Genomic DNA, 19,368 nt, shown 5'->3' on the forward strand with positions numbered 1-19,368 from the left:
CACGACTGTGACCGAATTAACTGCAGTTTACACGGACGATTGCTGCCGTTGTCATGGTGATCACATATATAATGGTATACGGTAGAAAAAAAAAAAACCAGAGTGTGAAGCGTTTGTTTTTTTCGCACACGTGTGTCGCATAAACTGGTTCCGGACGTCGTTATAAGGATGGCTGTGGGAGGACCGTGCGTACTACCGCGCGCGCGAGCCATTCAATATAATTATGTACAGAGTGATTCACCAAACTATGCTCATCCACTCTTTCTTCTTCGACAATGTAGTAATTTAAAATATGTTCTTTGGAGCTTTTTGGTACACGCCTAAAGACGTTATTTTCAAATTGTTGAGATTTTTGTACTACTTATAAGGAGTGCCATGAAGAGATTCAAACTTATGTTTTTCCCCCAATCCCTTTTAAACAATAAATTAATTAGCCGATAATTATCCTGAAAATGTTGATATATCAAAATAAAAATTTGAATGTATAGTTTTTGAGTTATTTGACTTTGTGTACAAGGTTAATAGTACCATGCTAATGGGCTTATAAGATATAGAGCTATGTCAAATTTGAATATTTTAGTTATTTTTACTAATTTATTAATATTTATAATTTATAAAAATGGTCCAATTTAAATAAAATCCTTAAGTAATCATATTAAATAAGATCTCAACAATTTTAAATATGTTCCTTTAGTATATTTAAAAATTTCAAAAATCTGAATTTAAATAAATTTATTGTTAAATGAAAAAATGAGTGTGAACATGTTTGGTAGATCATTCTGTATACTTTGCACGTTACCGGAAATTTACGAGCAGCTGTTTATACTAAAAACTATACCTATGTATTATTTTATTCTAACTTATAAAATGTACTGCATATATTTAAACCATTATCAATAGATATCACTTTATTATTGTTGTAACCTAACGCATTCTTTAGAATAAAAGGAACATAAACTATATTTTATAGTTGTAATACCTTTTACTCTTTTTATTGATATTATAAAATATGACATAGAATTTGGTCACAGTTGTTAAAACACGTCTTGGTGTTTGTAATATTGAACTACACGTTGTAATATATTTAATCATCCAATAATAAATTGTAATCACGTTACTAATATCATAATGTATGTGCAAATTGTAATTAAATTTTTTACAGACCTTATAGATTTGGAAACTATTTAAACAATTGACATCAAAATTTTTACACAATTTTTTGAGACTCAGTAGTATTCTTTGATTTGTTTTTAAACCTTTTTAATTTGCTATAAAGTAGCTCACGAAAATCAGATAATTTTTTGTCTATATACATATATGCAAGGGTACCTATTGGCTATAAAAATAGCATTAAAAAAAATAAAAATACTGAATTAGATATTGTTTGTTATTAAAATGTACAATAAAATGCAATATTCGAATACTCATAGTTTCTAGACTCGAAAACTACTTGACTAGTTTCAACAAAATTTCAAAAATGCTACTTCTTAGAGATATCAGAAAAGATTTGATAGTGACTTAAACCTGCACGTTCGAAAATATAATGAATGCTATACCAAATCTGTTATAGGCGGATTGTTCATTTCAGTCGAATTAATTCACAAAACGAGGTACATATAGTTACCAATTTGCCAATTTTTGAGGTAAGCACATTAAAACCTATATAACACTGAATTTCATGTTTGCTCATATTTTTCTGCGGAAAGTCTGGTCTTACAATAAACATCTATTATACATATTAATATTCAACATAACATACAGTAAAAAATTTTGAACCGGAATTATTTCAACTTTATATGTTTGATATAGTACTAAACATGTTGTGTACGCCGATATTATGTATTTTCAGCTAATTTACATATTAAATAATATACGAAAATACTATCGGCGCTATAATATAATTGTAGCTTGTTGCTAGTATATAATACTCATGAATAATATTATGTTTATATACTCGACCGAGTATCTGCTGTGCGCGATATCATTGGGTTTGGGGTAGGTTTAAAGTTATTATATTTATTAATTGTGTTTATGGTGACTAATTGTATAGGTATAATATTACATAATGTAAGTAGTAATGTGCATTATAGTGTAATAACACAAAAATAAGAGAAATTAAAATTAAAAAGAAGTAAGATATTCAAAATTATTATAAAAGGGTATTTGTTATGAGTATGACGTGGCCGGACTGACACAAGGGACACAAGCCTTATATGTAAGTCCGGTATTAATAATATTGAATGTACTTGTTCTTGCGTTATTACCTTCCTCCTGTTCTTCGGAGGGTTCTCGAGATCGTGTTTCGAGAATATGATCAAATACACCGTATGTAAATTAAATAGTAAAGTATTTCGTACTGACAATAAGTATATAGGGCATGCACCTTACCTGGTTCGCCGCGGTGTATACCTGTAGTACGATCCTCAGAGAAAGATATAAGATAAGATAATACAAGTTGCGATATGACTTAAGGAAAACTTAAATTTAAATAAGAAAAACAACACTGATTTTATCTTAGAAAAAGAAAGAAGTCCAGCTGTCGCCCGCAGTCTTGAGTTGTAGGGTGTGTGATGGGTCTTGGGAAGAGCTCCTGCTCGTTTGTATGATGCGCCTGCACTGCAATTTTGTCGGTGCTCATGCACTCGATAGTTTGGCTGGTGCTCATGCACTCGATGGTTTGGCTAGTGCTCATGCACTGGATGGTTTGGCTGGTGCTCATGCACTGGCTAGAGAAGACGACGTGATCAAGACCGCCAGGGTCCCCGATGACAGAGAGCCTCATTGGACCATCCCTTGTCTTTGGCGGCACACGAAAATAGGTCAAACGCTTTGTGCCATATGGTCACAATAGCGTTTGGGTTCCCACGTGGCCAAACAATGTAGATCGTCTCTCTCGTCAGTGATCAATAGGGATTATAAGTTTTTATTGAAGGCTATCTGCGTGCGACAACTTGACCGTTACTTTATTTAACGAAATGATAAAATATACAATAAATTATGATGTGTGAGCATATCATTACAATAGTGTCCGGTAATATTATTTGCAGACTAACGAAACGCGACTCTGCAGGCTATAAAATACATTATGATCTCGTGGATCGATTAAAATTTAATAAATCGGAGTTTATTAACCCTTTATTTGAATCACGAAAGCAGAGCACTTTGATATGATGGATAGTGCTGCTGTTATTATGGCACAGCAACGGTCGATTTAGTGTGCGCAGTACGCACGCATTGTAGAGTATAATATTCATAATAATATATTAAAATATATGAGTGTATGTGTAGTGTTGTGCAGTGTGTGTACATGTACGCGGCGTGGCCCATCACGACCCATTAAACAACTGGGAGAGTTTTTAGTCCCCCTTCAGTCGGTCATGATGCCGTCTTCTTTAAACATATATACACACTATTTAAATCAACTATGTATATTATAATCTACAAGCCGTGGTCGATAAGCGTGTCATTCATTTCGTTTATTGATTTAAAAACGAAAGAAAAAGGACTCAATCGCGGCACGTGACGACAGAGATAATATATAATTATATATATACTAGTATATCTACTTACAATATTTATATATTATGTTATTATTTTTACACGTGGAGGATGTGTGGACCAGGTGTTAAGTGTGTTATATATTGTATATGAATAATTATTTTAGTATATTATAATATTTAACGTATTGCACAATAATAATACGTATAATATGCATGTTACCCATTATAATAGTGTATAATTTATCAAGCGTCACTTTGTTCTATAGAAATTTATGTACATAACTGTGTAGTATAAATTCATATGACTAAACATCGATTACAACTGCAATATTTTAAATTTAATATACGAGTACTTGTAAGTGTTTTACAAATCTAAACATATCAAATATTAATAAAACAATAAGAGTGTAACTAAAAATATTACTCAAAAGTAATAAAATTAGAGTTAAGTATTTTTTAAATACGTTAGAATATAAAAATAACGCTATGGCAGACAATAGGAACTGCGTAGCGTGTATACGTATGCTATATTATTTCTTCATTTATTAATACATAATTATGAAAAAAAAACTTTAAAAAATACATATGGTTCCAATTTCGTTAAACTTTTAGCTGTAAGTATAAGAATCACTTGAACGAAAAAAAAAAATAATGATATTATTTTGTAAGTACTTCAAGTCTATAAATGAAAACAGTTAACGAAGAAAAGGACAAGTGTGTTACGCTTCAAAAAACCGCTTCCTGACAAATGATAAAGATAATATTGTGTAGAATGGCATTCACTATACAAAAAATATGTCGATACCGTATGGTTGGTAATACGTATGATTACTTAATATATTATTATAATCTGAAATCCTTTTTAGGAGAAGAGATAAATTGTACACAAAAGACGATAGACTACCGAATGTTTATAAAAATATTGAAAATAGATAATATTTCGTGAATTGAAACGGTATATAATATTTTTTGTGGTTTAGTAACAAAAATAACTGTATAAAAGAGCAGATAAGAAGACGACAGTAAAACATGATAATATATAGAATCAATTTAAAAATTGATTTATACATTCAAATGATATAGAATTGCTCGAATAATAATAAATAAAAATAATACAATAGAGTAGTAATTCTTATAAATTTGACAGATTGATAAAACAATAAAATATTATCCTAAAAAATCAAATTTAATTTTTTTCTTTGCTAATTGCTTACATATTATTATATATAACATAACATAACATATAATTTACACACAGACGAAACAAATATCATGTAGGTATAATAATATATACTATCTTTATATTATAATTTATAACTGTTCTATATTTATGAGGATGTAATGAAAAATATGTGAATTATAGAAAATCAGATTTTTGATCAATTTAAATTATTTTTTACCATACAATTAACATAATAACAAGTAATATTATACAGTGCCTGACCAAGTTTTTCCTCGTACCCAATTCTAATAGTCCGTTAGTATACGCACTCCCGCCTGCCTCGTGTTTAAACTTACACATTTGACATGATAAAAAAAAAAATATTAATATGAACTGGCTGTCTCGAATCATATAAAAATGTAAAACAAAAACTTAAATTTTTGTTACCTATAGACAAAAATAAAACGGCCGTCGGCGGTTCGTGCGTACACATTATTATGTGGTTTACGATTTAGAAATGTATATTACCATAAGTTAACACAGCCGTTGGTTATATAATGCATATACATTTCTATGTTATTATATTGCTAGAACACATCATACACCTACACCATAGGGCGTAGATGGCCGGTGATGATAATGTGATAAGGACCGCGCGCAGTCGATTATGATTAACAATTTAATATCACGACGCGTAATAGCATGGCGATCGATAAAAACGCGCCGGGATTATTTTTCACGTCGTACTATACCTTGCAGTGTGTACGCTATAACCCGCACGACGAGCGGAATGATGCTTTATCTAATATATATATATATTATATTATATACATAAAACCGAAAACCGAGGCGTGCGTTTCGCGTATATTAATATCGTTAAAAGGGTAGGTACTCTACGGAAAGTTTCGAACACGAGCGCCACCCAGGGGACTATGAACGTGTAACTTTTTTTGTAACTCTTTTTTTGTTATTATTTTCATATTTCTTTTTTTTTTTTTGACGTTTTACTGTTGAGCGCATCACAATATTGTTATACATATTGTGTAAATATATACCTGTAGTTTCATGCAACAGCCCATCTTTGAACGATTCATTTGAATTAAAACAAATAAATTCCTTTAATATCAGTAATAAAATACTGTCCAATCTTGTGGTTAATAGTGTTAATAAGCTATACCCGTGGTAATCTAAAGAACCTTAAAATTTTTATTTTACTTTTAAGAAAAATACCTAGTGTTAACACTTAACGATCTCAACTTAGGGCTGTGGTAAAATAAACGTTAAAGCCCAAAAAATAAATAAATAACCTTATAAGATTAATATAATAGTAAAACCTCCTCATAACAAAACTAAAATGAAAATTTCTTTGCACTTCTAACAGTTCGTATAACCTATAATATATTATTTATTTTAGTTTCGCTTTAACGAAAAATTAGCTGGTATCAATTTTTCGCGTAAATGTTTTAATGTATAACCTAAAAAACTAAAAAATAATTATATATCAAAATATAATATTATTATGTTATAATTTTTTTAATACTCATATTATACTATCAACCATTAATAAAAATGATATAATATGTATTATTTTCTTAAAAATAGCGTTCCGACAAACGTTGGCAAGCAATTGGGAAACAATATTTTTGCGTGTTTCGGCAGAGTATGAGCATGCAAAAGATACGAGAACCACTTTATATAATAAAAAGGCGGTGTAAATTTACAACATTATACATAAATACATTATACACAATATGTGTATGGACTGAATAAAAAAAAAGCATATCCTTAAAGACAATGTCGCGTAAGCGTTCCATTAAAAGACACTATTTAAGTAATTTTTTCTTCCTTTTACAGAAGAGCGAAAACGAAATTTAATTTTATGGAGTTTCTTATGAACGAGATTCGTGTCACGTGGTATTTTTTTTTAATAAACATTTAGTACTTAAATATTTATTCTAAAATATAAACGAAAATTTATTTTTATAATTTACATCTTAAAAAAAATAATATAATTTCAGAAAATATTAAACCGGCAAAAACTTAATACCGATAAGAAAAATGTGCTGCCTTTTAACTAAACGCTTATCACAATATCGTACTGATCTTTTTTTCTATGTGTATGTATGTATGTATATATATATATATATAATATTAAGATTTTACGAAATCGTCGAAGTACAATAATATAATACACTGTGAATACCTACCCTAAATATAATTATACTATTATGTAGGTCGACCGTTCACGTCTTTATAGCTTTATACTATTACTACTCGCCATACAGTGTACGCAAAATGTTATATTATACTATATTATATTTCACACACGAAGTCTACATGTGATGCGTAAAGACCGGGAAAAAATTAATAAATATTTTGAAAAAGAACGCTTTTTATATACAACGCACGTACGTGCAAATTAGATCACAATAATTAAACGTGGAAAGCGACCCTCGTTTTAATCAAATTTCAACAATATTAAACTCACACACATGCATACACCACTCACACAAACGTTTTTCACACGTGTAGATATATTATAAGCGCAAAACAATTATCGTTATTCATTGAGGAATAAATGCTGCACTCCATGTCACTATACGTATATAGTATAAAATATATTAAATTAAACTTAAAAAAAAAATATTCAGAAAAATAACATTTTACCCGAAACAAAAATGTTTAAAAATAAATATTTCGATGTGAGGGTATATATTACGTCATATATGTTAAAAAAATATCGCTAAAGTGTTTTATAATAATAAATAATAAAAATAACAGTTATTTGCTGTGAAACTATTGATGTTATTTATTAGGTGTGTTTTCATTTATAATTCATCATGTAAAATATATTAGCGGTCAAAAGTTTTGGATTAAAATGACGATATTCAAATGTTGGTTAGGTACACATCTGACATCATATTATAATATATAAATAGAATATTAATAACTGCATTTTTTGTATTGTATAGTAAATAGAGTTTGTTATTTTGTTGTTTGTACTAAAACAATAAAATAAAATAATAAATGTTAGACGCTCGTTAAAGAGTTATGAAGCTATGGGCTAGTTTCCAAAACCGTTGCTATAAAACTTCACATTAACGGTCGGTCGGCCAATACTTCATCTAGTACATCAAAAAACAATCCAAAATTGTTCATAACAATTTGTTGGACATTGTAAAAATTTTTTTATAATTTATTGAATCTTTGTTTATTTTATATGCATTTTCAAAGCACATAATGTATATTATAAATATACGTTTAGGTTAGATTACATTTTTTTAATAATACATTAAATCAATTATAATATTTATAACGCGTTTACAAAGTTAATTAACCATATTTGACTTTACTAAAATAATTAATTTCTAACAAGACCTTTGTCACAAAGGTGTCACAATAACATGGATTTATTATGTCAACTTCAGATTCTCATGATTTGAATACTTTATTATGTGCTTATCATTTCGTTTTAGCTTTGACGAAATATATTGTACAATACAATAATATGTATTAAATATGTATTGTTGTTATAGTCGTCAGTGAATCAGATTTTTGATGATCAGACATACTGTGGTTATTAATGATTATATTACAATACTCGTGAATATGTATGAAATGAAACTTGAGTTTAAGAGTTTGAAAACGGTTTAGTTGACGTAAGTATACTAATATCTTCAATAAACTTAGCGGAGAAAAGATATAGGTATATGTTAACACAGAAAAGCACGCAGTGTATTGAGTAACAGTGAATTACCGACTGCGATTTTTGGTGGACCCTTTCGAGGTCCAAGTTTCGCCACATCGTTTCTATGTGTATACAAACATAAACATAAATAACAACATAAACAATATTATTATTATTATACTTTACAGACCAGTCGTAAATTTTAAGTGGTTATACGGTTTGTCGTGGTCGGAGATACGCGATTGTGTCCGATGCACGGATATTGCGAGATATCCGTAAAAATGTGCTTATCTGTAAAACGCACAGTCGCAACCACACAGGGAGGGTCTTCTACATCACCCCTACCTACAATACCCACCCCTTCAACCCCACTACCCTTATGCTACTACAAACCGATCCCCACGCGCGTGGAAATCACACACTAGACGCTTAAACGGCCCCTCGGGCTGGATTCGGATGGTAAACCGCTGTCGTATGACGTCGACGTTCAAATACATAATATATAGGAAGCTGGAAGGTACGTGTACACTACTGCAGGTTACCAGCTATATCTATGACGACTTGTATTACTACGACCGGGTGATTATCCATAATATATTGCTATGCAAGTTATGTTTCCGTACAATTACCTAAACGGAGTTCTTATAGTCTTTAAAATCGGTAATATATTTTTAGTGGTTAGTGTAAAGACTAATATGACATAATTTCAACTTTTGATATCGTTCGAATTATTCCAATGTCCTATCAAAAAACGGGTTTAATATTTATATTTAATTTTCTCTTTCTAATTCAATCAACCGACTACGTCGTTTAAAACGCCATTGGCCAAAAGACCTATCAAATAATTAACTTTAACCGATGATTTCTGAATATTGAAGTAATGTTACTGAACATAACCTTTTATTAAGTTATCATATTCATATTATAGATTTATACAATTTAAATATCTATAAACAATGTATGCAGATTGTAAATATTTTTTGATAAAAAATAAAATAAATAATATCAACTGAATATACACATATTAAAAATTTGTTGTCGTATAATTAGTATTGATTTACTAAAAAATTAAATTACAATTGTTTTCAAATCAAAGTTGTTCCTTTATTAAATAAAAATATTAGTTCATGAAACTTAAGAACCAATAATACAGCTGCTTTCGACAGAATTGGATTTATATAATACATCGTAGTACATTGTTTATTATTCCCAAACGATATTATCGGTATAACGGACATATTTCTTTGTTTACCATACGAATATAATATTTTAGTTTGTACAATATACGTATTGTGTTTTATAAAAAAAAAATTATTATATTATATTAAGGAGTGCGGTTTAACTTTGATTTTCTTTCACCTCCTAAGACCGATATAATATTATTATATTTTATTATATATACGTACAAATATGTGTGCTCAATTCGATGAAACGAAAATTAATTATTGTCACGTTCTGCCGATTATTTTAGTCAAGATATATTTATAAAATCATATAATACACCATATATCTAATGTCCTAATGTCATTATTATTATTGTTTTAACGTCGTGTTTGTCTCGTTGCAGCAAACATCGAATATATTATAATACATAGGTATAAGTACACTTGTATATTAAGTTCACATAGACAATACTGAATACAAAATATATTAATTTACGTGTAGTTCATAGTCATCGATGTAATTATCATTCGTACTCTACCAACGTTCCAATTTCGAACAATATTTTTTTAATGCCATAACGTTTTGTACTCTTAGTCGTATGTGTGATTGTAGACAATGTAAACGTAATGTTAAATAATTAAATCGGACGTTCCAAATCTGTCTTTACGAATATATTATATAGGTACAATTCAATAGCGAACTGGCAATCGGAAAAACAAAAAGAACTACGTTTAGTATACGAAACGCGACAAAAAAAAAAAATAAAAATTATAATAATAATTATTGCTAAATGTAATTTTCACAGTTTAATCGGTTTGAAGGATATTATATCAAATATTATGCCTGTATTGAAGTATTTAAATATATAATATAGACGAGAAATAAAAAATAAAGAAAACAATAGAGATCCTTATAATTTTTTTTAAGACCGACAGAATAATATGTATTACAGATGTAGTCACACAAGTTAGGTATAAATAACAATGTTATTACAAAAAATAAATTTAAAAAAATGAAAATTTTGAATAATTGTCTTATTATAATACAATATTTTACGTTAGAAGATAATACAATATTTTATGTTGGAGGTGTATAATAGTTTAGTGTCAGCATGCAACATAAAAGTGCATACTCGTAAATGTGTAATGCAATTATATCGTTTATATTCCGAAGGACACGTATAAAGCAAATGTATAAAAAGTCCCTGGGGAAGGGTTTGTGGCACATTCAACGGGTAAACGACTCGGCAGTTGTTGTAAGTCTACTCACACACATAATATATACCACGTGCATATAGATAAGTGAATGCGTTTTCATCGAGAATCGTCGTCGTGCTATACCGGGGCTCTGTCAGTGCCTCCGAGTCTAAATCTATATGTATATATATATATTATATCGTCTACTAAAGTGTAAAAAGGAGGGCGAGCGGGCGCGGAGTTTCCTGGTCGTGCGTGGCGTGTCTCCGCAATTAATTTCGTATTCCCCGAGTACACACGTCTCCGGCATACACGACCGCGACCGCGACAACCATGTGGGGTGACGTCATTTATCCATACAATCGATATTTGTGCGTATGCCCGAGGCTCAAAACCCCTTTTCTGCGCTAAGTTTTTTTGACAAGCTCGACAACAACACGAGAGAGTACGTATCAGACTGTATATACATACATTGCAGGGTAGAGAGAAGAGACCCGACAAGGATTATATAGCTGTGGCGGCGTCGTCCACCGACGGCTTGACAGTCGGGATCGAAGGGGGAGTGAGGGGGTAAAGAAGGGGGCGGGCAAAAAAAAAAATAAAATAGAAAATAGAAAACAATAAACCCCTGATGCTAAACGCGAAAACCAAATTCGGTTTTAAAAAGGGTCACGTTCGAAGGGCAGCCCACCCTAATTTCGGTGTATACGATTTCTTTGTGCGGCGTCGCATAGACATATACTGACACACGTATACTGCATATATATACATAGTGCGTACGTCGGCGGCGGGGGCGAACGGCGGTGTATTATAGTGTGTATATTATAACTTATTATTATATATGTATAGTTTATAGCAGACAGCGTTCCCGAAATAGTCGATTAAAAAATAATGCTGGAATCATGAGTAGAATTCAATTTTGAATTTTTGACCGTCTATACGTTGGGAAAATGGAAAACAAATAATATGATATTATTATATATTAAAGCTAGTGTGCATAGAACGTCGTTATGTATAATGGACCACCATCGCCGAACCCCTCGCGACCATACTTATGTTATACGCTATTATCTCGTTATTTCTTATTCCATATCATATTATAATAATAAACTATTGTATTACGAGAAAGTTGTTGACTTATTTTTCTTTACCCGTTTTTATCCATAGGTGGTACGTGTAGCCCTTACACAACAGCTCGCGTACGGTCTATAGCCTGTATTATACTATTATGTGAGTGTTTGCTTGGTCACAAATATGAAATAATGCACGTGCACAATAATAATGTATATAAATTATATAATACTCGCGAAATTCTTTTATCCGAGTCGCCCGGTTCTATTATAAATATGGTCTTAGAAAATTCAGCTACCACGTTTGTATCGTCTACACCTGTATGATGGCGCGCGCACTTATACAGTTATACGAGGAGTAAATAATGTGGAGAAAACTAGCCGACTCCCGTTTCCATTGCACAAACACACAAATACACACGCAAACATAATAATACATGAAGGGAGAAATACGCCATAAATTCACGGTACTTCAGGTACCTCCTGGTTCATAGGTATACCTATAAATAAATGTAAACGGCCGAATAACGTATAATATTATAACAGAAAAACGAAAAACGCGTCATATTTCGTTTCGTATTTAATGCTAAAACAATAAATCATTTAAAAAAACGCACATGTACTTTATGTTACTACGACCACGGCGAGCAGTGGTTTTAATTTTTTTTGGAAACCATAAAAAATAAATTAAATCACGAGGGTCAAATGTACCTATTATTATTTGCCATTAATATTATTATGATTTACGATGACTTATAAATATTATAACAACTAAACGTAACATTTACGATATTATTATTAAATAGTTATTGTATGTCGGTTAAAATATAAGCATACATTTATAGGTATACAGTATACAATTTATTCTGCGGGAAGGGGGTCCATCAATAGCTGGTACGTATATAATTATTTGGATAAAACATGATATCGATAGCGGTTTCCGCGTGAATACAACACCATATGTTATGCATTAATACTACCCATATGACGTATTTTATTTATGTGCAGTTGCTCTAATATAAAAAAAAGTTGACTTACTTCATAGGAGTTGGCCACTGAGTGTCGATCTTGTTTTAGTTGCTCAAATTTGGATTTGTATTGAAGCAAAGATCGTACGGTTTCTTCCATTCTGTAAAAAAAAAAGAAAATAATAATAATAATAATATTGTAAACTATATTATATACTTATACAATATATACATATATATATATATAAATATCAAAATCCATAAAATATTGATAAGAGAACACGGGTTTGAAAAGTTTATAATTTTTTCGATCTATGTATTATATATAATATTATAAATATACATATATGTATTATACACGGTCAAATAATATATAATATATTATATACGGCGTAGCGGATAAAATGGAAAATGCCCGATGGAAGTGTTTTTCACACAGACTTCGGCGCGGTATCGGGGGTATATATATTGTTTACAACCTCGACGAAATCGTTGGAGGAGAAAATTGAGAAGAAATTGAAAACGCATAAAAAAAAAAAACCAACCCGTAACGTTATATTATATACAGTGGCGATGCTGCGAGTGAAAAATAAAAGTACGGGATGACTATGGGAATACATAATAATATAATATATTATATATATAAAATCGTCTGGTTATAAGCGCATGCATATAATATACAAGCGTTATTTATTAAAACGATCTCGGGGTGGCGGTATCGTATACGCATATACATGTATTATATTAAATTTATATATCTATACGCGTGGTACAGCCAGCTCCGACGTTGGACGTGGGTACGCGATGATCGTGTTTATTTTTTTCGAGGGAAACGTAAAAATGTGCGGCATAGTGAATATAATGCGCATAATGATTATATTATTATATAATATACGATCGCTGCCGACGACTCTTATAATTTAAGAGGGGTGGATGAGAAAAAATAAGAAGTCTAAAAAAAATACTATTTTATTTTTCGCACCCTAGCACAATATTATTTAATAACAATGATAAAATTTTACTGGTTTGCTCAGCTGCAAGTCTGCAAGAGGTGACTTCGTGAATTCGACTCTAATATAAACATATTATAAACATTTATCGACCGCTTTTCATAGGTAAGTAAATTATATGATATATATATACGTGTTATGTCGTGCGAAGATTTGAGTGCATTTCCGCGTATGGATTCACATCATACAATAATAAGTATATTATCGAAAACCATTTCACAACAATATAAAAGTCAAAAGAGCATTTGCGCCATCGGTTATTACTTATTATAAATCACGCCCAACCATACAGAGAGATACGGGACTTAATTGAAAATATTCAATTAAAATGTATTATAATATAATAATAAAATATTCACGTCGCGATAATTCGATACATGCTTTGGAGACGAGGGCGCTGCCACTGCCTTAGCAAACGGCTCATTAAAATCTGTGAGTCATGTTTTTGCAAATCCCCTCGTTGCACGTCGTAACACCGCTTATTATCGTATAATTATATTTACTGTCATACATGCAATCACACTCACACACACACACACACACACACACATTACATTTCAGTATTGTGCACATAAGTATAAATCATTAACGACTCGCCGGTGTGTAATGTTTGATTATTATTATTATTACTTTAAAAGACAAGTCATTTTATTTATTTTTTATTTTCGCGAAACCAAAAACTGAACGTGTGTATGCACGCATACGGTTGACTTGCATTTTATTATATATAGCTATATATAACTATTATAATAATATTCGTCGTTAGAGTTTTTTATTGTGTCTCCGTATATTTAGACAAATATCTTTGAAATTTAAAAAAATTTAAAAAAAAAAAATGTATATTCGTACAGTAGTGTAAAATATTTAATATTTGTTCACTACAACCAATATAAAATATTAAACAATTTGTTTTAATTTCTATTCAAATATTTTTCATATTATATTTTAATAGGTAGGTACTATTATCGGCATCGAAATGACAATGACATAAATAATCATTGTTTCTACGATTTGACAGATGAATTAATAAAATTGATATACCTAACAATAATGGCATATTATAACATATATAATATCGATTTCAAATACTTCACATAAATTTGTATGAAAATCAATTCACTAACTTATTGTAGTATATAGTTATAAAAGGGATCGTAATTTATTTTAAAAAATAGCTGAGAATTTATAGATATAGGATTATATAATACTCAAAAAATATTTATAAGTTTTTTAAACATGCACTACAATTATTTCATAAACAGGTAATATACGAAAATTGAATTTTAAATTAAATATATTATATAAGTATAGATTAAAATCAAAACATTTTAAATTATTCTTATTTTTAATAAAAAATAAATGTTAAGGCTTCATGCTTCTTAAAAAAATATAAATCGCAAATGGTTGATTACCTTTCAACTATTAACTATTAATGGTACGATAATTATCTATAATATATAAATAAAAAACATTAAAACACATCAATTGATTGTTAAATAACAATAATTATATCAACTTTTATATAATATTTTCTTAAATTTATTAACTTTTTTTGTTGAAAAATATCAATAAGAGACATAAAATAAGTAATAATAATTACAATGGCATAACTTTTATTTATAAACAAACAATATTCGAAATTATTTAATTTTGCATTTATACCGTAATATCAATTTAATACTAAAGGTTCACTTTATAGACAAATACGATTTAAATGATTTCTTCACGTGCATAGTTTACGAACGCTCTGGTGGCGGTCTGATGATTACGCTCGCGCCTTAAGACGTAACTAAAGAATATGTAATAATTGCAGTAATAATATATACGTATTAAAGATACACCCGTTTTCTGCGATTTACGATTTTTATTATTATCGTCATCATAATAATTATCTCCATTGACGATGTTGCTTTATAACTATGATTATTATTATACGGTCTGTAAAAGCGTGTACCTTAATAATTTATTATTGTTCATAATATAATAATAATGTCAATGATAGCGTTAATTATTGCTTATTATAATCAAATTTGTGATGGGTATACATAGACCACGCTAAAGTATAAAAGTAACTACTACCTATCTACCTAATACGCGAAAGTATCAAATAGAGTGCATATTATTAAATAATTATGCATTCGAAAATTATAGTCACGCCTCGGGAAAAATCCAATTTAATGATCGAACGTAAATATAGAACCGTTTTTTATGCTTTTTAAATATACCACAGTCGTCATTACTACACGTTATGTTATACTTATATTACGATACAAATAAATTATAATGCATTAATATTTTTCATTTAATAGGTATATGCAGTTTAATTCTAACGTTGGCCTTAAAAACAACAAATATTCACCAATAGTAGTATAAAATTAAAATCAATTACGATTATTATTATAATAATTATAGGGGGCGTTGGGAGACAAGTATAATATATATGTGTGTGTAATTAAGAAATAGTGTAATTTACCTCAATTGATAAAAAATAATACATTTTTAATGAAATTTAAATCGACATAATAATATATTTATATATTATACAATATAATGAAGGCGTTTGAAAGAAATAATCTCGAGGCGCGACGTCTCTTCTACCCAAAAGAGGCCTCTTCAAATTACACGCTTGAGTTTTTTGACTAAGAAACTACATTCGAACTTTGGTTTTTAAAAGTTTTTACTTTCGACGGTTTTTATTCAACATTCTAGTACATTTTAAGAGTGTATAGAACTCTGAACTTTTATGTGTATATATTGATGGATTTGTTCCATTGTTTGAAAAGTCTTTCTGGTTTCACAATATAGATATTCGACTTAGAGATAAAAAAAAAACAATACTCACAAAACAAGTTTAAGGAAATAATATATATTTTTTTTTCATTAAAATACGAGATCCATAATTCATATAAAATATATACGATATAACATTTTTCATGTGAGTATATAACATACTGCTAAAAATAAAATATAAAAAAAATTAAAAATTATGGTTCATAGATAACATATTATATACATTTTTTCCTCATTATTATAAAATAAATTCATGTACTGGATTTTTGTTTGTTTAAATTTTTGATTATTATTTGGTGTTTAGTGTAAATATTTTTGATTTGTGAAATCAATTTCTCTTAAATGTATAAATCTATCAATAAATAACATTATTTAATCCGTGTACGGTATACCGAAGTATAGGTATAAAGTTTATAATACTATAAACTTCATACCATTAATAATAATATATAACATACGATTTTAACATAAAATAAGTTTTAGAAAATTATATTATATATTGTCTAAACAATTTGAACTGTTGTGGATAACTTGAAGAAATTCGGGTTTATAAGTTTTATAAGTTTTAAACCTCCATAAAGCTGGTCCAAATTAACGAAGCGGCATGTACGAGTATAATATGAGAAATTTTAATTTTAATAAATTAACGTTTTAACACAATCTAAATAGTTATTGAAAGTCCGGAGATCTTTGATCAATGACTGTATTATTTTCATGCATGTACATAATAATAATACGTGAGCGATATGAAATTTATTTTATCATCGAATATAAAAATAATAAGATGGACTAAGGTGTACTTTCCATAGCTTGTGTATCTATATATATCTATATATGCATATCGTTGGGGAGACTTTTCTTGTTGGATTAATAATAGTCTAGAAGCTTTTACAAAAAAATAAACAACTGTATATATTATAATATACAAATTTGGATTTATAGGAGGTGTTTGAGTGCAATAGCTCTCCCCCACCCATTGATCCGTCGTGCATATGTCTTTGTCATAACAAAAAGTACATTTTAAGGGTTTTATGTTTTTTAAATAAATAAAACTAAAGAAATAAAAATCACTTTTAATTTATGGTTCATTGTTGTTGTTGTCTTTCATTACCCAAGTATAAGCATTATGTAAAAACAAAAAGGCCATTAGATTAGATGAGTGTTATTGGCTTAGTGAATCTCGTACACAAAATATATTAAATGATAAAAAAAAAATTAATGTGTGAGTGTAGACTTTTCGCAACTGTCTATAATTCTATATAGCGGTTCAAATTTGTTTTTTTTTTTTTTTAAATAAACAAAAGATGTATCCAAAAATGGAACAACACATAAAAATAATAATATTATTATAATATATATAATAATATTTATTAATAACGTGTATTGTGTCCATTTTGAGGTACGAATGTTCGATGATATGAATGATATGAATGATATGATATATATATGACAATGATTAGATAGATATTTATTCGATCATTCATAATAAAATAATTATATGGTATTTTTTTCAAGACTCATTATTATATATTATGTTATTAACCTCGTAAAACTACAATGTTCAACAATTATTTCATATAATTAATTGTGTCTTTTTTCTCTGTTGTTGAGAGATGCGTGTTAAAGGTGTTGCCAAGGCACGATAACGACTTTGCAAAGTTTTAATTATTCAATTGTCTTGGTCCTCATAATACTGCAATACTACAGCATACAAGTATTAAAGGCGTATGCCGTATAGCTAGGGTACATTATTAAGTTTAAAGCCACGGGAACGTCAACGGTTTAAAGTTCTACGAGCATATGTAATTTTGAACGAGAATGATGGTGGCGGTTTAGAAATTCGAACAGAAAGGAACAAACTAAATAACTATCCTAACTATCGGAAGATGGTGTAGATACCTATATATTTATATATAATATAGAAATAACTGTGTTTCCCTGTGCATTTCACTGTTTAAATATAACGGGTACCTAGTATCCATAATGGCATTATAATTATATTCAAATAAACATTTTAAATTTCAAATGAAGCCTATATTATTATGCATATATATATATATATATAATATTATACGTACTAATGGTGGATTTCTATTCTCATGGTTATCCAAGTAGAGTCACTATAAAGTAGAAAGTTTTTACGGATAACTAGAGATGTTTATTATTTATTTATGCATTGAATGAGACGAATACAACGGTCATTGCAGCAGTTTTAGACCGCAAGATATAGACATTATGATTTTCTGAGTGTACACACACGATGTTATTTTATCATAATCTATTTTTATTAATATGTTTATCGTTGTAATGAACGTATGACGACGGTGAATCGTAATGTATAGTAATTATAGTGGTAAATATAAGTAACGGTTTAAAAAATTACATATTATTTTGAGCAGAGTTTTTGATGATGATGTCTGCGAAGGCACTGCTGCAATATACACACATCGTGTGTTCGGTAATATATAAAAAAATATCTCAAGGTACAGCGACAAACTGCAATCGCTGCAAAGCAGAATTTCCGGTAAACATATAATATTATATACACCGCGTGTAAGTCGTAAAACGTATAGAAGGCGCGAGGATGAGCCTAAACCAGCCATATACAATACAGTCGTTAATATATATACGTATATTATATACGTGTATATAATATGCGGGGTGATCCGCTCAGGGCTCTTTGCTCTGAAACCCCAACAGTAATGTATAGGCATTGTATGTTTACAGTGAATACGCGGGTAAAGCGAGGAAACGCCGTTACTACTCCATGTACCCACATTCGACGGATTTTTACTATTCCGGTTCGCGTGAACAGGAAAT

At 29.5% G+C, this 19,368-nt stretch overlaps 1 protein-coding gene across 1 annotated transcript in view; it reads right to left on the minus strand.

Annotated features, from left to right (window-relative positions):
- Positions 1-19,368, minus strand: part of LOC112602478 — a 212,066-nt gene that overhangs the window by 29,353 nt on the left and 163,345 nt on the right. Inside the window, exon 6 of the mRNA XM_025350571.1 lies at positions 12,819-12,909. Coding sequence (XP_025206356.1) covers positions 12,819-12,909 — 91 coding nt within the window. The remainder of the gene's footprint in view (positions 1-12,818; positions 12,910-19,368) is intronic.

This window comes from Melanaphis sacchari, unplaced genomic scaffold, assembly GCF_002803265.2.
Source record: "Melanaphis sacchari strain LSU unplaced genomic scaffold, SCAv2.0 Contig8_pilon_pilon, whole genome shotgun sequence".
NCBI classification, from domain to species: domain Eukaryota; kingdom Metazoa; phylum Arthropoda; class Insecta; order Hemiptera; family Aphididae; genus Melanaphis; species Melanaphis sacchari.